The sequence below is a fragment of the Xyrauchen texanus genome, chromosome 39, assembly GCF_025860055.1.
Source record: "Xyrauchen texanus isolate HMW12.3.18 chromosome 39, RBS_HiC_50CHRs, whole genome shotgun sequence".
NCBI lineage: Eukaryota > Metazoa > Chordata > Actinopteri > Cypriniformes > Catostomidae > Xyrauchen > Xyrauchen texanus.
Window position 1 is genome coordinate 5,918,615 of NC_068314.1, and position 19,212 is coordinate 5,937,826.

Below are 19,212 nucleotides of genomic sequence, written 5' to 3' on the forward strand. Positions count from 1 at the left end.
GATTTTCAGATGCAGGGGTTTGGCAGCACTGGTGTGCTGGTGTACGTTTTTGAAAGGTGGTGTTTAAGAAAGAGGTGCGTATCTAATCAACAGTGGAAGTTCTACCATGGCTTAGATTCAAGATGTCAAGATGTAATGTTAGGTGATGTTGTGACTTACCTCGGAGCTGGATGGTTTGGTTCATGTCTTAGAACTCTTTAATGAAGGACTTTATGAAATTTCTGTGGATAAAAATACATTTTTGTAACCGGGACGGCTAAAAAAAAGTGGATGGGCAGTGCAACTATCTATTCCAGATGGATAAAATCATCTTATATAATCTTTACCTTTACATTACTGATGATGTATCCAAGTTTCATCTTGATGTGTATGTCATGAACAATCCCAGGCTAACTTTGCCAGTGACATCCAGGAACAGACTGGATGATGACCATGAAAAGCATGGTGACAGCTGGAGGGACAGTAGACAGCTAGAAAGACCGTAACCAGGCCAGGTAGAGGTAGCATCCCAATCTGCAACTCTTGTGAGAGAGAACCCAGAAACAAGCTACAGATAAACTTACTGAGTTATACCCCCAGGGGTGCCCGAGAAGGGGGGAGGATGGATATGGAATTATCGACTAAAAGAGCAGTTTGTGTATGTGGCAAAGTCTGCAAAAACCCACATTGTCTGAAGATCAACCAGGACTTGATGGGAAAGCAAGCAGGTCCAGTATCTGGTGAGACACAGGAGGTGCCACGTCTGGAGTCACCCCACAGTGCCCTGAACCTCCAAGGACCATCTGTTCCTCCCCAAGTCAGGCATTCAGAAAACTGTCGAGTCAAGTAGCCTTCTGCCAACAAGGTAAAAACAGTGGTATCTGTTTGATGAGGACATGGAGGCCATCCTGGAAGCCACAGCCAGAGGTGATGCAGATCAGAAGCTTCAGGCCATGTGTACCATCATTATCAGCATCAGATTTGAAAGGTTTGGCATAAAGGAGCAAGCGGTAAGTAGAGGTTCGGGGGGGCCAATCGCAGGGAGGTGAAGATCTTGCAGCTAAGGCAGAAGGCTGAAATAATTGAGAAGGCAGTATTAAGAGGTAGGGGAGTGTAGCGGTGCATGAAAAAATCTGCCCCATCCATGCCCATATATGGAACAAAAAAATGAAGGAAAATTATCAAAAGGAAGGTAAAGATGGAGACAGGTAATCCGTGCACCTCGCTTTTTACTAGATCCTCTCCACTCCTCCTGAGGGTGTATGAGATCAGTTCCTAAGCTAAAGCGGGACATGCTCTGTGTTTGGCCAGTGTTATCGCCGGAGTGAAACAGTTCCACGCCACACTTCCTAATGCCGGCTGCAGAGTGTTGTGATCTTATGCGAAGGCCGTTGTCAAGTAACAAGTTCAGGTAATTGACTTGTGTCGGTTTCTATGCAGTTCTCAGAACTATGCCCCCCGGGAATAGTTCTCCCTGCCATCAGTGGTCAGTGATTTACAAACACACCCACACAAACCCGCACACACCTAATCACATACATTCACAGCACCACATTCGCACCTCGCTGAGTGAGTGTTGCATCTAGTTTTCTTCTTTCCTTTAAATTCAATAACTTTTTCGTGCCAATCTAATTGCCCTCTATTTCTTGCCTCCATGTTGTTTTGTTTTTGATACTTGTGAGTGAAAAGGACATTCAAAATCTGCTGATTTTGATTAAAAAAAATACAGGTGCATGAGTCAAGCATCACCGATAGACTTTCCGCTACAGTGTTTTTTATGTTTTATAACCGTTTTCTGTTAAACATTGTGTTTAGGAGTGTGTTATGGATGGGTGTAAAAATATATCATATTGAACAGTATTCAGTTGTTTGTGGTGTTTTTTTGTGTATGTAACTGATGGTTTATGTGAGCTATCTTTTAAGGGTTAAAATTTACCAGTAAACCGGCTTGACCTGTCTGGTGCCCAAAATTATTTCTGGAACCATTTAAAATCCAAAATGTATCTGGTCTTTGGGCCCGCCACCGTTACAGGAGGATGATTGGCCAGCCTTGGCAGAACTCCAGAACATTGTCAGGTGGAAGCACATCACTCTCCGCTGCACTGAGTGGCACAGACGGAAGGGCAGAATGAAGTCAAGGAAACACACTGCCTTCATTTTAAACCCCCTCGCATTTACCAGGAAACTACTTGGCCAAAAACACAGCAGTCATCTTGCCTGTGACAAAGAGAAGGTTGATAATCTTGGAAACACCTACAGAGAAATGGAAAATGGTCTGCACTTATATTCGGTATTCAAAGTGCTTTACACTGCATCTCACACACACTCACACCAATGACGGCAGAGCTGCCACGTAAGGCGCTAGCCTGCCATTGGGAACAACTTGGTGTTCAGTGTCTTGCCCAAAGACACTTCGGCATGTGGAGTCGTGTTGGCCAGGAATCTAACCACCAACCCTGCGATTAGTGGCCAACCCACTCTACCACCTGAGCCACAGCTGCCCCTCAACGACAATGCAATGTTTTAAGACCTGGGGCACTGTAGGGCCTTGATAACACACCAGAACCCACCATACAATTAGATAGTAAGGAACGCACCTTCCAGGACGTTGTCAGAGCTGCTAGATCCTGCTCTGCACCAGGTTCCAGTGGATTACCGTACCTGGTCTACGAGAGGTGTCCCAGCCTCTTGTACTGACTGTGGCACTTGCTTAAGGTAATCTAGAGGAGGGGTAAGTTGGCACTGCTGTGGAGAATGGCAGAAGGGGTCTGGATTCCAGAGGAGGAGAATGCAAGTACCATCGAGCAATTCTAAATCATCTCACTCCTCAGAATGGAGGGCAAATAATTCTGCACCTCTGTGCAGAAGGTGGAGTCTCAAAGGTACACGGCTGTTTACCCAGCTGATCTTTGATGCGAAGGAAAGCAAAGGAGACCTTACAATCCTCTGGCTGGACCTCACCAATGCCTACGGGTCCATCCCACGCAAGCGGGTGGAAATTTCAATGGTACGGCATCATGTTCATCTTGACCTCATTCTGGATTTTTACAACTGTTTAAGTCTGAGAGTTACTTCTGGGAAATCAACATCTGCATGGCATTGTTAGGAGAAGGGCATCATCACTGGTTGCACCATTTCTGTGAGACTTTTCTCTTTGGCAATGAAAATGCTGGTCAAGTCAGCAGAAGTACAATGTACAGGCCCCCTAGTTTGGTGTGAGGCAGCCCCTCTTGGGGCAGCTTTCATGGATGCCCTTAAGAAACTCATCAACTAGGCTTGGATTAGCTTTAAGCTGGCTAAGTCCAGATCTTTGGTGGTGAGGAAGGGTAAGGTTGAGGACAGGTTTAGATTTTCCCTAGGTGGTATACAGAACCCATCTGTCAAAGAAAAACTGCTAAAGATTCTGGGTAAGGTGTTTGATAGCACCCTGAAAGACAGTGCATCATTCAAGATGACCAGCAAGCTTGGTTTAAAGCAGTGGACAAGACTTGATATACCAGCATGGCATTTTACCATGACCCCTCAGGTCCCTACTAGTGTATGAGGTCCCACTGACTACTGTTGAAAGCTTCGAGAGAAGAATAAGCAGTTTCCTACACAGGTTGCTGGGCCTACCTTAAAGCCTATCCAGTATTGTCCTGCATGGTAGGAAGAACAAACTCCAGCTACCCTTCAGCAGTCTGAAGGAGTTCATGGTCACCTGGGCAAGAGAAGTGCTGCTCTACAGAGACTTGAGCGACACCGTGGTCTCCAGGGCAGGCATTGAGGTGAGGACTCGGAGGAAGTGGAGGGCACAGCAGGTAGTGGGACGAGCTGGGCTGGGTGGCGTTTCCAGGCCTAGCTACAATAAAGCCCAGGGGAAGGCAATGAGTCAGTTGGTGCAGGAGGAAGTGCGAGCAGGGGTGGAGGAAGTTTGGTTGGGTAGGATGGTGGGAATGCGGCAGCAGGGCACGTGGACAAGATGGGAGCAAACACTAGAATAGAAGATAGAAGAGTGCTGTGGAGGGCAGAGCCGTGTCGGATTAAGCTCCTGATCCAGTCAGTCTACGATGTTCTGCGTAGCTCACCAAACCTCTTCTGCTGGGGCTTGGCAGACACACCAGCATGCCCATTGTCACAAAAAGGGATCCCTGGAGAACAAATTGAGCTGCTGGAGGCCCTGGGAGAGGGGCACTATAGCTGGCATCATGAACATGTCCTAAGGGCATTAGCTGATGCTATCTACAAAGGGATATCAAGTAGTAAGCAGAACCCCCCTAACAAAGAAGAGGTCCAAGTTACATTTTAAGGTGTATGACAGAACTATTATAATCATTCGATATCTTGTTAAAAAATATATATATTAAGACATAAGTTTCAATTTCTAGAAAGGAATACTAAGGCACACACAAATTGTCCTTAAAATCCTATATCTCTCTTTATTTACAACAGTTTACAAAATGAGGTTTCATAAAAACATCTCTTGTCATTGGACACTGCCTCTGTACCTTAGCATAACAAGTGTGAGCACTTCTCTCCTGCACACAAACAGTCCTGAAATAATATCATACTTCAGAAACACATTACGAAAGTACAAAACATAAATGTACAGAAACCATTATCCATGAAACCCTTGATAAATGGTTAACAAAAAGCATTAACATGCAAAATTAAATGCACAAGTGGCATTATATCCTCAAAACAATAACAATATAGCTTGTCTTTTTTTAAATAAAGATTCCAAAATTGCCTTATGGGGAAGACATATACTTATTTTTCCCCCCAATTTAAGGGTTTAAGGATATCCCACTTATATGTGCTTAAAAAAAAAAAAGAATCATTTTGGAATCTTTCCACCGACTCATTCGACATCCCGATCATTCCAGTTTCACAATTTTAATCACTTACATGAAAGTAATTAAAAAACTATTTGCCTTAAACTTGCAACAAGAACATCTATAAAAAAAATAGACCTAAGGAAGATGCTTAGAAATATGGACCAAATTTCTATACCTCAAATGTAAAGGTTTTACATGGTCAGCATGCAGTATTCCAGTGAAGGGTGAAGTCAACATACCAAACACATCCACAAAGGTTCTACACTTATCCACATACTAAAGGTATCAAATAATTTACCTTCTCTGCAATGTGTATCTAAAGACATGAACAAGTTTGCCCGATATTTATATATATATATATATATATATATATATATATATATATATATATATATATAAAAAATTATAAAAAATAAAAAGTACATAATGTCCAAATGTGGTAATATCTTCAAGGAAACAAACATTCTGATTTTCAATGGGATTGGATCAGCAAATAGGACGCAATCACACCGAGCATGCTTATTAACATGAAACAGGTATTGATCAAATTATAAACAGGTTAGAAGGGTCAGAGCTGTTGACAACAACTACAACCTTATAAAAGATTCTTCTAATCAAGCTACATGTTTTGGAAAGATAATATATACACATCTCACATCACAGTTTTCCTGTTAAGACTAAAAATAACAACAACTGATAAAACCATGAGATGTCAATAAATTATTTAGGCAAAAATGTTCTTCATCCGTGAGGGTGAATCTCACAAAATCTGTCAAGAACAAGTCCTGGTCATATTTAAAGCACCCCCCCCACACACAAAAAAGAAATTAAAATACATATATATATATATATATATATATATATATATTTATATTATGCGAATAATAATATATCGTATAAAGAAAATGAAGACTTTTATTAGTAATTGCTGGATATTTAAGAAAACTATGACATGTTGTAAAGTTTTTATACATGATAAAATTTGTTTTATTGCCTTTTATTTATGGAGATTTATATAAATTACTGTTACAGTAATGAGAATCCCCATAGCAGAAAAAATATCTTTATGGTCTTAAATAATGATTTAATTTTCTTAAAGCGAAATATTTTTTACTTACGATTTTGGGGTGAAATATGACCTGGACATGTAACAATTTTCTATTCAGCTAACTTGGAAATTCAAAAGAACATAATTTTGCCTAATAAAAAATTATCTACAGCATTTTAAAATATTTTTAGTCAAATTAAAACATGCAAACAAAGGTTTTCTTGTTCAAAGTAGGGCAGAAAGTTCAACTTATCAGAGCTTTATGAACACAGAAACAGAAATGATACATGCAGTCTCATTATGTGATCCTCCATTTGTTGCAACCATTTCTCATATTTCACTCCAAAGTATCACTGACTTTGATCAGCATTATCCAACGTATAGAACTTTGTCTCATACAAATTTGGGGTCTCAGAAAAGTTCCACAAAGAATTGAGTCTAAACATCTCAAACACTGATATCTTAAGGTTATTTCACATAATATACATACTCTGACAAATAGACATACTTTTGAAAGTTGCAGGTATAAAGTGGCTTCTAGCTACCCCTTTGTTCCTTTCTTTCAAGAACACCACCTATCGTAATACCTTCAGGCATGTATCGGTAAAACTCCAGTCGTCGACAGTTTGTATGGCAGAAATTTGCCACCTTCAATGCATCATCCAAGTACTGATTTTCTTATGCAAACATTTAGGAAGGCTAGAAGTATTAAAAACAGGAACGGAAAAATATGATGCATGTAGGTCACTAAGCCCTTTCTCTTCTGTAGACATTGTGCCTTATTTTCACGCAACAAGTTACCTTTAAGAGTTTCTGTACATGTGGGAGGGGCAAATGGAGAGGAGTGGCATCAGTCGAGAAGGTGTTTTCTAGACTCCACTCGGGAGCGATTGGAGCGTCGAATGTCAAACTTAGAGTCTTTGCACCGCTGGCAGATATATGTCTCTGGGACGTTGGACTTGCGGATTTTGGCACACGAGAGGTGGATCCAGGTGTTACACTGGTTGCACTCAATCATCGCCCGCCCAGCGAACGGCTTCATGCAGAAACATGTCACTAGGTCCCAGGAGTCATCATCTACATATAAAAGAGACAAAAGTTACATGCAAATATTAGGGGAGCACAATATATCAGTGGTTAATATCCTTGGGATATTCCAATCCCATGCTTGTTCAATGAACCATAAAAAGTGGAACGGTCGTTAAAACAGCTTACAGATGGTAGGCAATTAAGGTCACAGTTATAAAAACTTAGGACACTAAAAAGACCTTTCTACTGACTCTGAAAAACACCAAAAGAGAGATGCCCAGGTTCCCTGCTCATCTGTGTGAACGTGCTTTAGGCATGCTGCATGGAGGCATGAGGACTGCAGATGTGGCAAGGGCAATAAATTGCAATGTCTGTACTGTGAGATGCCCAAGACAGCGCTACAGGGAGACAGGAATGACAGCTGATCGTCTTCGCAGTAGCAGACCACGTGTAGCAGGATTGGCACATCCGAATATCACACCTGTAGGACAGGTACAGGATGGCAACAACAACTGCTCTAGTTACACCAGGAATGCACAATCCCTCCATCAGTGCTCCGGCTGTCCGAAATAAGAAAAATCAGAGAGAGGCTGGACTGAGGGCTTGTAGGCCTGTTGTAAGGCAGGTCCTTTCCAGACAATGTTGCCTTTGGGTACAAACCCACCTTCGCTGAACCAGACAGGACTGACAAAAAGTGCTCTTCACTGACGAGTAGTGGTTTTGTCTCACCAGGGGTGATGGTCAGACTCGTCTTTATCATCGAAGGAATTACAATTTTCATTGTCGAATAGTCATTTGATGTAATTTTAAAGTAACATGAGATTGCATTAAACTCTAATGATGACACGTGAGAGCAGCACTGCAGCTTGCACCTGACTGAGGAAGAATTACACAGCTCACAGTCCGGATGCACTCTAAACTTTCCAAACAGCTTCAGGTGATGTAGATTGCAAAGTATGAGGGAATTATACAAAAATACCAAATATATAAATACAGAAGAACTCTCATTGTGGAATAATCGTTGCCGGAGCTCTTTAAATAGTTACATCTTAAATGCAGTTTTTATGCGTTATAGCTTTATTAAAGCTCAAATAATACGGAAGCAGGTCATGTAATTAACTACAAACTCCGAAACTGCCATTTCTCTGTGCGTTCAGCGCCTCTTCTATGAGTTACACGAATATCCGGTCTAAGGGGGAAGAGATTGAAACTGCACCCGGCTGATAAACACTGTCGTGGGGACGCTCATCCCTCGAGCGCATACACTTAATGCAGATAGATTATAATGCGATGGCTCGCAACTTACTGAATCATAATATATTTCACTGTGCATTTCTTATCGTGAAGAAAATTGGCAATACACAGCTTTATTAATAAGAGAGAATTAGTTTTTTGTGAGTTAAAGATGGATTGAAGTGAACAAACAGGTGAGAGAGGGTAGTCTTCACCCCATTATACACTGCAACAAAATACGTTTATGCTGCTTGTTTTTCCAATAAAAATATCTAAAACTCATTTAAAACAATGTACATTTACTTTAAGAACTATAACTCAGAAGAAAATTTTTTTTATCTGAGAATGTTGAAAATAATATAAAAAATACAAATATTTAGAAATAATTAAAACTGCTTTAAAAAAAAAAAAGATGCATTCACCTGAGAAGCAGCATATAAGATATTTAGACTTGCTTTTAGAGAACAGATCTTGAATAAAAGTATATTTTGTAACCAAGTGAAAAAATACACATATATACCAAATCCACTTATATTTAAGATAAAATCAAGTCTAAATATCTTATATGTTGCTTCTCAAGTAAATGTATTTAGTTTTTTAGACAATTTTAAATGGAACACAAGACAAACACTTGATAACAATAGTTTTTTTTTTTTTTGCAGTGAATTTCTTTACTGAATTAAACCTATAAAAAGCATTCCCCGTCTGTCGCTCACTTCGACGTTGTGTTGAAGAAGCGACACTAGGGGTCTCTCTTGAGAGCCTTTTGCATCTCTGATCTATGAGAAAAGGCCAATGAGAAATTGTGAGACAGAATTTGCATGTCCCGCCCCAGACATATGGGTATAAAGGGAGGGAAATGCATCTGTTTCATTCAGAAATTTCTTCGGAGCCGATCGGTTGTGTATGCAGCAAGCTGCGAGTCACAGTCTGTTTCCTCCCATCTCTGAGCGATTGCTGTTGGATCTACGGCGCATATCAGCGGCTTTATCCTTCTCTGCACAGGAGTGCAGCTTGCCCCTGGGCGCTTCGACAGCGCAGTTAAAAGAGTTCATTTCTCTAAAAGAGTTATTTTCTCTTTTCAGGACGCGTCTTTACAAAGATGCCTTTCTGCCCCTGTGTAGTTCCTGGATGCAGTTGAGGGTTCTCTGCTCCTGACGGTCACAGGCGCTGCCTCATGTGTCTGGGCAGCGATCACACCAAGGCAGTGTTTGTGGATGGTTAGTGTTCTCACTGCGAGAATCTTACCATGGCAATGTTGCGGTCGCGGCTTTCCTTCCTAAGGAACGCCACTCCAGCCGCCACCTAAAGCCATCATTTTCTAAAGCACGCGTTACTAGAGAGCGTTTTTGTACGTCTTCATTTTCGGTGGAAGAAAACCACATTCCATTGTGGATATGAGGTGTAAAAGTAGCAAAATCAATGTGTTTTCAACTGAAATGTTGTAATATTATCATTTTGACAATACCGATAACTAAGGTGGTGGGAAAAGGCTGAGGTCATACTCCAGAACCAAAGTGGATAGCATAAACAACACATAACACATGTGTTTTTAATGAAAACATAAGTGTGGACCTGGCCTAACCTTGATTTGGCCACAATCTATGGCTGCATCGCATATAGAATGAATTGCATCAAATTTAAGATGGCAGACGAATTAAAATATATGTTGTAATGTTGAAATATGTCAATGTATTTAAAATAATTTTTTTTTTACTTATTAGATTATTACGTTATTAGCTTAGCAACATGGTAATGGCAAATTATATTGAAATCAACTGCGAGTCTAGATTGCTATGGACTTTGCGTGATGAAGCGGAGTTGCTGCCTATGGAGAATATTCAAATCAGTCACTTATGACGTTCCATCTTGGTTAGGATGCTGCCTTTGTAGGCAGCTGCATATGTAGGTAGTAGACAACAAGACAACTCTCTAAGTTTAGGAATAAGACCAATTAACTGATGTCGGAAGAGGTTACCTGAATCAACCATGATGTCCTCATCATCTCTCAATCCATCCTCATCTCGGAACACCACTTGTTTTCCCTGGCGGATCACAGTCCTTTTACCAGGCAAACCTTCTACCTTCAACATCATGGCTTCTCCATCAGGTAGTGCTGGTTTCTCCCTACCCTCCAATGTTGACTCTGACCCAGAACTTTTAGAACTGTCCCAGCATGAATGCCCGGAATCAGGTTCCCATTTGCACATTACAGGAACCGGAGAGCCTGAAGCAGGTGTTGAACACGTGCCAGCATGTGCAGGCCGCACTGTACCCATCCTTGTAGATGGCACAGGAATGCTGACGTAATCTTCTGGTTCCTCTTTGATGGTACATCCGAGATTGGCGATCTCCCCTTGAGCACTAGGAATAAACTGAGAAAAGGATCCAAACGCTTCATCCTTACTCTTCCTCAGCTTCTTCTTCTTTTTCACCTTGTCAGCTTTCTTTCCACCCTCTAGAAGAAGACCAGCTGACTTGGGACGCTTCTGCGGCTCAGAGTCCACTCTTGAAGGTCTCTTGAATCCACCAAAGCTCTTGTGGTTCTTGGGTGGGTGCTCATACGGAAACGAGAGGCCGCAGCCCAGTCTCTGATTCTCCCATCCATCACTGTCAACAGTGCTGCCGGTGCTGTTGGGCGGACTAGAACTGTTCCTCAAGTGCGCCTCCTGTGAACACAGGTTAAAAATGGTTTTCATTTAGAAAACGACTATTCCACTTTGACATCTGTTAACTTCTACCATCACAGTCTGAAGATGAACAAATGTTAACTCCCAGATCACCACTTATGGTGAAATTAATAAACAGAAACGCATCCACATGCACAATCCTGCTGGTAAAATGCAGACCAAACTGGTGCAAGATGACAATGTCTACTTATATCAAATGAAGACTTCAAAGATTTTTAATATGACTTTTATTCATATTTTGCGGATGATAAAAGCCAATATTCCATTTTCCTTTCCCAACTGAGGAAAACAAAATATTTCTATGATGTGATGATGTGACTGTAGAGCTGTACCAGACAGCAAAAGGAAAAACTTAGTAAATTTTAGTGTGCCTGCTCATACAAAAGTACAAAAAAAGGTCCCATGATGCTAGGGTGTTCTTGGTGGATGCTATTTGCATGGGGCTTGCTTAACTAGATATTTCCTGGTCCCTCCTTCAATATAAGCCTATGGAACTTGTGTGTCTGTTTTATCATTCACCAGGCAAAAATCACAAGTCAGATTGCATAGTCTGTAATAGCAAACCTCTTCTCAATAAGCTGAACAATTTGAGGTATTATTCATGTTTGCATCACAAACAGTGTGGAACGAGTTATACAGACCGGGATCAGAAAAGCATTACAGCGCAGAGCAAGAATTGCAAGCATATATTCTTCTAGAAGCACTGCTAAAAATCAAGATTCAGCCCCTAAGACAGAGATAAATTACTGGTCATCAGAAATGCAGGTTTCTAAACAACAGCGCCCACATAGAAAAACCCAAGACTGACCATGTGCTGTTAAAAATAAAGCACACAAATGGCAGGTTTTTGAAATCCACTGTATATTCAGAGAACTTAAAATTTCCCCATAATTTTCCTGCCAAACCACAATCAGCTTTCTGATTGTGAGTAATGCCATCCCAGCTAATAAATAGATCCCAAATCAATTGCAGATTATTTTGTAGAATATCTTGTGGGTCCATTTTTGCTTATCCCAACTTTTGTTTCTTCCCTCAGTTCACGCCAACAATCATTATTTTTAAACTCAGAAGTACAATTGCTCCTTTGTGCTCAGTGACCTGGGAAAACAAAATAAGTGTGAAGTAATTAAGAATGTAAGACATAAATAATAAAATAAAAAAGATATGAATTTTGACCAACTGCAAAGTAATGAGATACATTAGCTCTGTTTCAAAAACTAGAGAGCATATTTATGCTGCCTTCGATGAAAATTTTGACCAAATTCCAACATATCGTTACATGCATCCTTTGCATAGAAGGCGAATCCGTAAATGCACTGTGAAAAGTGCAGTAAAATATAAAAAAAAAGTCATCCAAGAATTGTTAAATGTAATTCAAAAATAGCTATTTAACAAATATTTGAGTGTGCCATGTATGATTTTAAGCTTAGAGTATCGCGCTTTGCAACATGCTACAAATCACACCCAAAAGAGTGCAACAGGCTGATTCGCAAGTAAAAATCCCATAAATTCTTTCCAGATGGGAACAGATTTTTAGTTGGTATCTTATAAACCTTAAAAAAAAAGAACTACCGTGAGCTCCAAGGTTATTACTAGATGGCGTATACTTGTGTTGAAGCCATCAGTCCACATTATTTCAGCTTCGTTTGTAAAACTTTTTGTTTAATGCCGACATTTTAGAGAAGAACTACACTACCCCATGATCCGGAAGAGAAACAATCCACCAATCAGGGAAATTCGGTGAACAAAGCACGCAAAAACATCTCGCCCACTTCTTGCCCACTCTCAAAATACTTGCATAACAGTACATGTCAATATTTAGCAGTAACCTTAAAATATATTGATCCTATACTTATAAAATCAACAACTTTCAATTGATAGTTTTATATTCCATTGTTTTTAATTCAATTAATTCATGGGACAGTAACTGCAGTCTTGTAACTTCATATTTAGTCTGATTTTCAAACTCCCTTTTGCTTCAAATGTAATGTCAAGATTCACTTCGGAGATGGTTGGTTTGGTTCATGGCTTACAACTCTTATGAACAATTTTATGAAATCCTTAAGAAAAAGTCAAATGGGAAAAATACTACCAGAACCGATACAACTGAAAAAGTGGGCGGACACTATTGCGCTCTATTGTGGTCCGATTAACATGTTTATATGTGGGATAAAGCAGAGCTACGATTGCATTATAGTGGTCCGTTTGTCAAACTTCACCAAAATCTGACTGGTATGATTTAAGTCTATATTTACCCAGTTTAAATTTAATCTGGTCTACATTTAAGTAGACTAAAGCATTTAAATCACATTTTCACAGTTTTATTCCAACTGAAATCTTACTTTTAAGTGCATGTAAACTGGCTCACTTGGTTACATTTCAGTTAAGATGCTGCCTTAGAATGCACCTGCCTATGTAGACAGCAAGGCCGCTCACTAGGATTTGAAACAGAACAATTTTCTGTCCTCCTGGGTTTTCACGTAACAGAGTTTACACAATTTAGTCTCCATCCATTTTAAGATCCATTAAAGGGGGCGAGACCTAAAAGTGAAGTGTTTTTGGATGCACACACACTGCTGAAGTATGACTCTTAGAGACAGGGTCTGAGATGAGAATGGAGGAGACTGGAGTGGCCCTCTTACCCTGGAAGAGAGGGCTGGGTTTTTTTTGAAGGGGGATGTCTCTCAGTGGCCGTGACAGAGCGGCTGCCACCACCATTTCTGTGGATCAAACAAGAGTGTCAGCAGCAGAGCAGCTCAAAAGGGCAGACAGGGGGAGTAACACCCAGGGGGAAAAAAAACAAAAACAAACCCAGTGCTACACCACTGCCGAAGGAACCATTGAAGGTCTGTGTCATAGCCTTAATGTGTCAGAGAGATTCATATCAAGATGGTTGAGCGAGCATTTGTGGACAGCTAGGCTCCCTTCACCCAGTGCCATCAAAATTGTACAAAAGTGCAAACACACATTTCTGGCAGAAACACTTTTAATCAAATGTATAATAAGTATGTGGAAATTTTGTGAACACATTACTATTATTGCATTCTCGGTCTCAAACACAGACACTCACCTCCTGTGGATAAGGAATATAACCAGCATATGCAAGCACAAAAGTGCAGAACTTGTTGAAATCTTCCACAGTCCGTTTCCTCTTATATGTTGAACTGTAGCCCTGTAATTATAAAGCAGCAACAGTGCCAAGATGAGACAGTAAGCAAGTCATCATTTTAGCAGTTATTATATTTCACCCAAGGTTAAATGCTTATTTTGCCTGAAAATTAAAATTCTCTCATTATTTACTCACCCTCATGCCATCTCAGATGTGTATGACTTCCCTTCTTCTGCTGATCACTAATTAAGATTTTTAGAAGAATATTTCAGTTCTGTTGGTCCATACAATGCAAGTGAATGGTGACAGAACTTTGAAGCTTCAAAAAGCCCATAAAAGCATCATAAACGTAATCCACAAAACTCCAGTGGTTTAATCAATGTCTTATGAAGCAATCCAATTGATTTTGGATGAAAACAGACAAAAATGCAACACCTTTTTCACTATAAATCTTGACATCAGCGTCTCAGATTTCAAGCTTGATTACACTTCTTAGCGCCATCTAGCGCTCTGCACATGCGTTAAGAACTAGGAAGTGTAATTGAGCTTGAAATCATGTCATGCATAGAGACTGCAATGGCAAGATGTACTGTGAAAAAGGAGTTACAGTTTTGTCTGTTCTCAACACAAATCATTTGGACCACTTAAGACATTGAGTAAACCATTGGAGTCTTATTATTACTTTAATGCTGCCTTTGTGCGCTATCTGGTGCTTCAATGTTTTGGTCACTTGTATGGACCTACGGAGTTGAGATATTCATCTAAAAATCTTTATTTGTGTTCTGCAGAAGAAAGAAAGCCATCTGGGATGGCATGGGGGTGAGAAAATAATGAGAGAATTTCATTTTTGGGTGAACTACTATAATTAATTAATCAATTGATTTATGTGGCAACATTTCCAAACTGTGACATCATTGCAATAAAGATGTAAAAATGGATACAAGATTGTATAAAGCTTTCCACCTTGTGGTGATACATTTTTATCACCTTTTTTGTCTCATGGCTTTACATTTGAAACAGTATTTTCACGTTTACAAATTGGCCCCCATTCACTTCCATTGTAAGTGTCTTACTGTAACTGTGATATTTGATTTTATTATAGAAAAAGAGTGACGAGTTGAAATAATTTTTTTGTGATTATCAACATTATGCCACAAACTGTCGATTGAGCTCAACTTGTTGAACCAGGAATATTCCTTTAAATGAAAAGCTGCATTGAAAATTTGCATTATATATATATATATATATATATATATAGTGTAATATGAAAGCATATTATTTATATTATAGTAATAAAATGAGCCCAAAACCAAGACTGTTCACATGTGCAGTTTTGCAGCGCCTCTGTTAACTGCAAATATTTGACATCGAATAAAAGACACATTAATCATTCAATTACACAAATACCACAAATAAAAAATGCATAACTAGGTTTTTACAATGCTATTTTCATCAAATCTACGCGTTTTACATGTTATAATAACGTTTGACACATACTAAAATGTGATTGATGACAAGTTTAGCAGTTCGAGGCACACTAACGAAATACAAAAATAAAAAAAAGAGAAAAACATGTTTAAATAAACAAAACAAAAAATGTCTTATCCAACCATGAAAACTGTGAAGAGCAGAATATACCTTCCTAAATTTCATCAACTTATACTAAACCGAATTACTGATTTAGACAGATATTGCTAATACGTTACAATAGCACACAATCTTATTATACTGCTTTTGATGAATGTTATTTTAAGAGCTCAAACTAGTAACTATTGAACTAACACTGAAACTTATAGTTTATTTGAATATTTTTTACACAATTACACATTACTTACAGTTTTAAATGAGACAGACTACCCCATTGTCAGCCACACATACATAAAAGTCCAAGTATCTAACCAAAAACATACTTAGAGTGAAAGTAAATTGTACTTAAGTTTAAAAAAAAAAAAAAAAAATGAATGAAATGAAGAGTGGCGATTGTGTGACAGAATGCAGTTAAATTCAATTGGCTTGTTAAGTCGCCTTTGTACTGTCTCTGACGACTGTCATATTCTCCCACATTGGCATTCACAACCTGGTCAAAGAATCAGGTTACAATAACTACATTTTCGCAAAACGATTTTTATGTGACCTGTTGTGCGTGACACAGCAATTTCCTGTTGAAATGAACACCAGAGGCGCTAAAATAACAATGATTTTAATCCCTTTGCACTCAAATCACGAGTAAAACGGCAGATTATCAGTTCATAAACACTCATTCCTCACACAAAGCTATTTTATGACATAAGAACACTCCTGCTATAGTGCATGACTCATTTTAACACTTGCATTATATAAACTACAATTCCAAGCTTCTTTTAGTGTGATCAAATTGTGAAGTAGCTCAACTGATAGAGCGTTGCACTTGTGATACAAAGGACAGGGGTACGAGTCGACACGTGAGGCAAAGTGTCAAAGAAGCACAACAAAATTACATTGCTGCTTCAGAAATTGTTTTTCATCTCACATTAACTTTTTATGACACTATCGGTTAGGTTTAAGTTGAAGGTTTATGGTAGGGATGTAGGTTTTGTTGATTTAAATTTCTATAGAACTTTAACCTTAAAAACCTAATCTGTTCAACATTTCACTCGCTTTTAGCGCACACAGTGGACATTTCACTTTGGAACTGCCCTGAGATGTGTAATGAACCACATCATTTTTATTGTGCAAAAACGTTGCCACAGTCATGCCATTTCCGATGCATGGCAGAACACACTCACAAATTGTGATGTCAGAGCACCCAGCCCCTTGGGACATAAGCTCAGTGAGTATTGACGCTGACTACCACCCCTGGAGTCGCAAGTTCGAATGACTCCAGCCAGGTCTCCTAAGCAACCAAATTGGCCTGGTTGCTAGGGAGGGCAGAGTCACATGGGGTAACCTCCTTATGGTCGTTATAATGTGATTCTCACTCTCGGTGGGGCACGTGGTGAGTTATGTGTGGATGCAGTGGAGAAATAGTGTGAAGCCTCCACATGCGCTACGTCTCCGCAGTAACGCACTCAACACGCCACATGATAAGATGCGTGGATTGACTGTCTCAGACGTGGAGGCGACTGAGATTCGTCCTCTGCCACCCGGATAGAGGCAAGTCACTATGCCACCATGAGGACATAGAGTGCATTGGGAATTGGGCATACCAAATTGGGAAGTAATGGGTACATTTTATTTTTTTTTTATCCCCAATTTGGAATGCCCAATTCCCAATGCACTCTAGGTCCTCGTGGTGGCTTAGTGACGTGCCTCAAACTTGGTGGTGGAGGACAAATCTCAGAACTCAGCGTCTGAGACCGTCAATCCGTGCATCTTTGCGTAGCGAGCATGGAGGCTTCACGCTATTCTCTGCGGCATCCATGCACAACTCACCACATGCCCCACAGAGAGCGAGAACCACATTATAGCAACCACGAGGAGGTTACCCCATGTGACTCTACCCTCCCTAGCAACCAGTCCAATTTGGTTGCTAAGGAGACCTGGCTGGAGTCACTCAGCACACCATGTATTCTAACTCACGACTCCAGGGGTTGTAGTCAGCATTTTTACTCGATGAGCTATCCAGGCCCCCACTTTTCAGAGTAAAAAGTAGCCTACTATTTTTTCTTTGGAAATGTTATTACCGTAAGTAGAAGTATTCCATTCACTCGAGTATAGTAAAAATTGCCCAAAAATAATACTTAAGTATAATATGTAAGTATTTTTACTCAATTATTTTACACCCCTGGCTATTTGTGACAATTAACAGTATACATGGACTACATGAAATCAAAATGTATTTACCTGTGAATCAAATGCACAAGTTGTTGAGCTGCTGTCCATGTCTATAAAGTAAAACATTGTGTTTTAGTCACTCACATGATGTTAATATACAACATAATACATTGCATACTTATTATTCACTTCTAAATTTGATATAAAATATATAGAAAAAAACACAAAAAATACTGTATCTATTTTTGAGGTTTACTTGATTGGAGCAAGTATTTTTTTTTAAGAAAACACTGAATAAATGTGCAGTAAACATTCGATATAAATCAAATATTAATGCAATACCGCCATACCTTTACAAAATAAAACGTTTTGAAAAGTGTGATTTGTAAGATTATATAATATTCAGTCGCGTCACATCTCTACACCCAAAAACACATTAAACTCATCTAAACACATAATTAATTCAACCTCACATCTTCCATTTGATTCAGATGGGAGATTTAAATGTTCCTCTGAAACACTTCGTTAAAATAAATTGTTCTTTTTAATGTTGTTGATGGCCAGTCCTCGAGTACAGCTAGCCTGCTAAAATCTAATCCTGGATCTGTAATGTTTTATAATATTACAGCATCAATAACACACTAGTTATACACAGTGTTCACTATTGTACATCGAAATTGTCACTAATTCCCATTTTAAGGTCTTTAAACAAAAGTTGATCCACTTTTGTTCCCTTCCCTGTAAGAATTTGCTTACTGACTAGCCGTCACGCTAACATTGTCGTGCCTGCTGTTTGTGTTTGTCTTTGTTTATTCCGATTTACCAGCTGTTGAAACACAAACGGTGCAGATGAAGATATTTGTCCTGAATGGAGAAACAGGCGATGACAGTGTCAGGTGAGACAGAAAACACTGATGATATATGATGAAGATGTGATTGGTGATACCCCGACAGACTTGTCAGTTTGTCTGTCAAAATAAAAGTCCCTCAACCAAAGTCATGTCTGCATAAGATTTTTTTTAATCTAGCAGGTGTAAAAACTGTACTATTTTGTTTATTAGATATGTTAAAAGTGGAAAAAAGTAAAGGTGTAAAACTATGGCATATCAGGACTAAAGCACATTTTTATTCATGTAGGTCACTAATCTATTTGTCTATATTGTCAGATTGTGTTTATTATACATTAAGACTGAGGGAAATAAATCTATGGCACAGCAGAACTACAGAACAACTATTTTCATATGGATCAGTCAAGTGGGATTGTATTTATAATATTAGATGTGGGGAAATTCTTTTATTAATTTGTTTTTTTATTAAATTAATTTGAAATAGATATATTTGTAGACAAAGGTCTCAGCTAACGAACGATGGGAACAGGTTTTTATAAACCACTTTTTTTTTCTTCCTTCTAAAAATTTACATTTATTCACTTTATAACTTGCATCTTACTGTCATTTTTGTCAACTCCGTCAGACACACCAAAAAGTGTGCTATTTTAATTTGATTCATCCAACTAGTGTCTTAAATTATTTAATAATATTGTTCAGTAAAGGA

At 39.2% G+C, this 19,212-nt stretch overlaps 1 protein-coding gene across 2 annotated transcripts; it reads right to left on the reverse strand.

The window, feature by feature from the left end:
- Positions 1–5,169: 5,169 nt before the first annotated feature.
- On the reverse strand, positions 5,170–18,615 carry LOC127632653 (PHD finger protein 13-like). Of its 2 annotated transcripts, none has more exons than XM_052111361.1 (5): positions 18,482–18,615; positions 17,728–17,768; positions 13,867–13,968; positions 10,085–10,775; positions 5,170–6,921 (listed from the first exon to the last, which is right to left on the reverse strand). In XM_052111361.1, the coding sequence occupies exons 2-5, from the start codon at positions 17,764–17,766 to the stop codon at positions 6,695–6,697; spliced, it is 1,059 nt and encodes a 352-aa protein (XP_051967321.1). In that variant the 5' UTR covers positions 17,767–17,768; positions 18,482–18,615; the 3' UTR covers positions 5,170–6,694. The 2 variants fall into 2 exon arrangements, with proteins under 2 accessions (XP_051967321.1, XP_051967322.1); XM_052111362.1 differs by having other exon boundaries at positions 18,415–18,551.
- Positions 18,616–19,212: the final 597 nt, after the last annotated feature.